Source organism: Nuphar pumila, chromosome 3 (genome assembly GCF_984573655.1).
Source record: "Nuphar pumila chromosome 3, dmNupPumi1.hap1.1, whole genome shotgun sequence".
NCBI lineage: Eukaryota > Viridiplantae > Streptophyta > Magnoliopsida > Nymphaeales > Nymphaeaceae > Nuphar > Nuphar pumila.
In genome coordinates this window covers 13,257,368-13,260,774 of record NC_143251.1, presented here as the reverse complement: position 1 = coordinate 13,260,774, position 3,407 = coordinate 13,257,368, and the positions used below count along the sequence as shown (strand labels likewise).

The 3,407-nt window shown below is 38.5% G+C and overlaps 1 protein-coding gene across 1 annotated transcript; it reads left to right on the top strand.

Annotated features, from left to right (window-relative positions):
• The first annotated feature begins 773 nt into the window (after positions 1–773).
• On the top strand, positions 774–1,572 carry LOC149842028 (small ribosomal subunit protein eS30z/eS30y/eS30x-like). Its single transcript, XM_089998848.1, has 3 exons — positions 774–877; positions 1,062–1,199; positions 1,316–1,572. The coding sequence occupies exons 1-3, from the start codon at positions 874–876 to the stop codon at positions 1,360–1,362; spliced, it is 189 nt and encodes a 62-aa protein (XP_089854974.1). The 5' UTR covers positions 774–873; the 3' UTR covers positions 1,363–1,572.
• The last annotated feature ends 1,835 nt before the right edge of the window (positions 1,573–3,407 follow it).

Sequence of the window (3,407 nt, the reverse complement as noted above, 5' to 3'; positions counted from 1 at the left end):
TATTTGATATTTTGAAAAAAAAATTTACCCATATCTGAAATTTTAGAAAAATGTGTTGTTTTCTAAATAACTGGCAAAATGTTGACCTCTAAATAAAAATTTTCTTAAAGAATCATACGTGATAGCACTGGATTCTATAAAAAAAAAAGGATTAAAAATAAGAAATAAAGAAACACAAAAGGATCAGATTTAGCCCCGAATTAGTTCGACTTAAAAAGACCGATCCTTTATCTGATCCAAATCCTCAAATAATGAGCAGTGTGCCACACTAAACAAATCTGATTCTAATCTGGAATTAGGATCTGGATCCACTGTTCTCCTGTGCACAAACCTAGTGGTGTCAAGGGGTCGGGTTTGGTTCAAACTCAAGTAAAACCAAACTCAAACCTGATTTGAGATGATGGTACCAGGTCTGGAATTAGGTTCAATTGGACTCACCATGAGAGAAACCATACCCGAATCCTATAAAGATTGCATGAATCAGACCGGGACCAGGCATGATAAAAATATAAAATTTTATTATTATTATATTAAACATTTGTGGATCTTAATTAGAAATCGGGTCGGGCCTGGGTCTAATATGAAATTTCAAAAATTATACCCAGCTCCGTATATTAATCGGACCCTTCCAGTTCAACTCGGATTCTAACGGGACTTCTTATTTATCACCAAACCCTGACCATAAAAGGTTTGGTACGATTTGGATCAGGGTCATACCCGACCCATTGACACCCTTACACAAACCCTAGCCAGCAAGAGTCATTATCAAGCAGAAGTAACCACGTTTCTCCGTCTTCGCATTCGGGAGAGGATCGAGAGCAGCAGCAGCAGCAGCAGCGAGAGTTAGGGTTTCGTTTCGCCCTCAACCAAGCCATGGGTCTTATTCTTGTTCTTCTTTTCATTCATTCTCTTTGATCACCTCTTCTTCTTGATCCTTCCGTTCTTTGCCCTAACCTCTCAGGTTGGGAGTGAGTTCGGAAGAGGAGGAGGAGGGAGAGGGAGGGAGGTTTTGATGTAGTTCCTCATCTGATCAATTGGTGTTGAAAACAAAACAAATGCAGGGAAGGTTCACGGATCGTTGGCGCGAGCGGGGAAGGTGAGGGGGCAGACGCCGAAGGTGGCGAAGCAGGAAAAGAAGAAGAAGCCCAGAGGCAGGGCTCACAAGCGCTTGCAGTACAACAGGCGCTTCGTTACTGCCGGTATCCCAACGCTTTCTCCGTTTCTCTTCGCCTTTATCGTGCTCTTTTTCTCTTTCGGCGATGCCTGATTATGTTGGTTTTTTTCTTGTTCCTTCTGTTTCTTGATGCCTTGTTAGTGGTCGGATTTGGGAAGAAGAGAGGGCCGAACTCGTCGGAGAAGTAGATCGTTGGTTCTTTCGCCCGTCGCTTGGGTAAATCATGGAGCTAGAATTTCCTCTTTTTTCTTTTTTCCCTTTTGGGTTCATTTGGGGATTTTTTGTGTGATGCACTTTTTGTTTTACTGGACAATTGTGAAATTTGATTCGAGGAAGACCATGTAGTTTTAGTTTGGTAATTTCTACATTGAATAGTACCAACTCAGATTTTGGGCGCATGGTGATTGTGTGTGTGTTTCTTTTATGCGTCGTGTGGTTTTTTAATTTTTGTTACAATGTACAACCTTGAACTGGATTTGGCAATTCGTTGTTGGGGAGCTGGAAAATTTGCACACCTGTTTAGGGATATTTTGTGTAAAGCCACTTTACATAAAGGTTAATCACATTATTGTTGAGATACTGTGTTTCTTTTGTGTCATTGGGAGGTAGGTGAGAAGCAGAAAACCATGGTGGTTTATCACAGAATTTAAAAGTGTTTTAAGGATGAAGTGCGAATAAATTTAATAACAAAGTGGGCTGGATTGAACATCTTCCAGGTTGTTCAGATTCATAGGAATCCAAACCCCAGAATGGATACTGGGTCGTTAGTTTGTCATTCTGGTGCTCAATGAGAAGGTTTCTCATTGATCACTGTGTTACAATTTGTCATATAAAGATAGAAACTGCGTTCTTGTGATTTGAGACTGTTTTGTCATTAAGCATAGTTTCATGGAGGCATCTTGTTGTGGCACATGAGAACATCTGCTCTTTCCTATCAAAGAAATTTTGAAGTGCACAAAGGAATTAATTCTTGATCCATCATAAGCAGGTTTATTGTTCTTCCTTTTTCTTATTCTTGTTGGAGTCTCAGTTTTTATGGATCTAGCTTAATCAAGCTTCCACATTTTTAAAATTTTTATTAAGCTCGATGTGAGGTTATCTAAATAGTAAAAAATTAGGTTTAATTCTTTATTTGTTTAAAGAAAAAGACCAAGCAAGTCAAACTGGAAGTCGTACCAAACATCAGAAGGTTATGCATATAGTGAAGTGACTGGGATATATGTCAATACATGTGCAACATAGATGAAGTTAATTTTTGGGGCAGGGAAATTTCTGAAGCTTATCCAGTACTGTCGAAAACATGAAACATGATCATGTTCAGTAAAAGGATTTTGGTCTTTTTGATTTACCAGTGGCACATTTAATTTTGGTGATCTTTTCTTATCATTATTTTTGAGTAAGATTTTGCTGGACATTTTCATTTTCTGTGGGCACAGCACTTTGTTGCTTTCTCAAGCTTTTGTTGATAAGACTGGTGAACATGGTGACGTGAGCCAATATGGATTTGCATTTAAGGAGGCCCTCTTCATTATCCGTCTTAGGCATTTCAGATGACCCAACCATGATTGTACAATGACTTGAGGCAGTAGAATCTGGTGCCATTATCTTCCTGAACAAGTTCAAGATTTAGTGCTTGTCGACTTGCCTCTTTCTTAACTTCATAGATGCCCTTAGTAAGCATATTGTTGAGAGGACTCTGTTGATCTCTCTGGTCAGATCCTAACCTTGAAGGCTGTATGCATTTATAGTGAGGAAACTCTACTTATAAAAAGAAAAAAAATCTATTGTCTATGGAGCTTGGAGCTTACAGGGCTATATCAATATATTTGGTGGAACCTTTCTTGTAAGTGTGGTGTGGAGTAGGCGCACTGACTTACTAGGTAAAATGCTTCCAACTTCGTGGCATTCCTTCTGTATCCAAATGGATAATTATCATATATTTTTTCTCATTCATTTCATGATTCCGAGCTATATTCCCATCTGATGATGTCCCTGATGTTTGTGCATGATGTCGAGCTATATTCTCATCTCATGATGTCCCTGATGTTTGTACTTAAAATTAATCATGATTGCTCAATTTAAGTAATTCTTTATAGTTTAATTCTTGGAATTCTACTCCATTTTCCTCATCCTTTCTTTAGTTGGAAACATTATGCAAAATCACCACTTATCACTTCCTTGAACAAAGGTGGATCTGCTTATCTTAAAGGGTGTGAACTTTTTTCATCTTCTT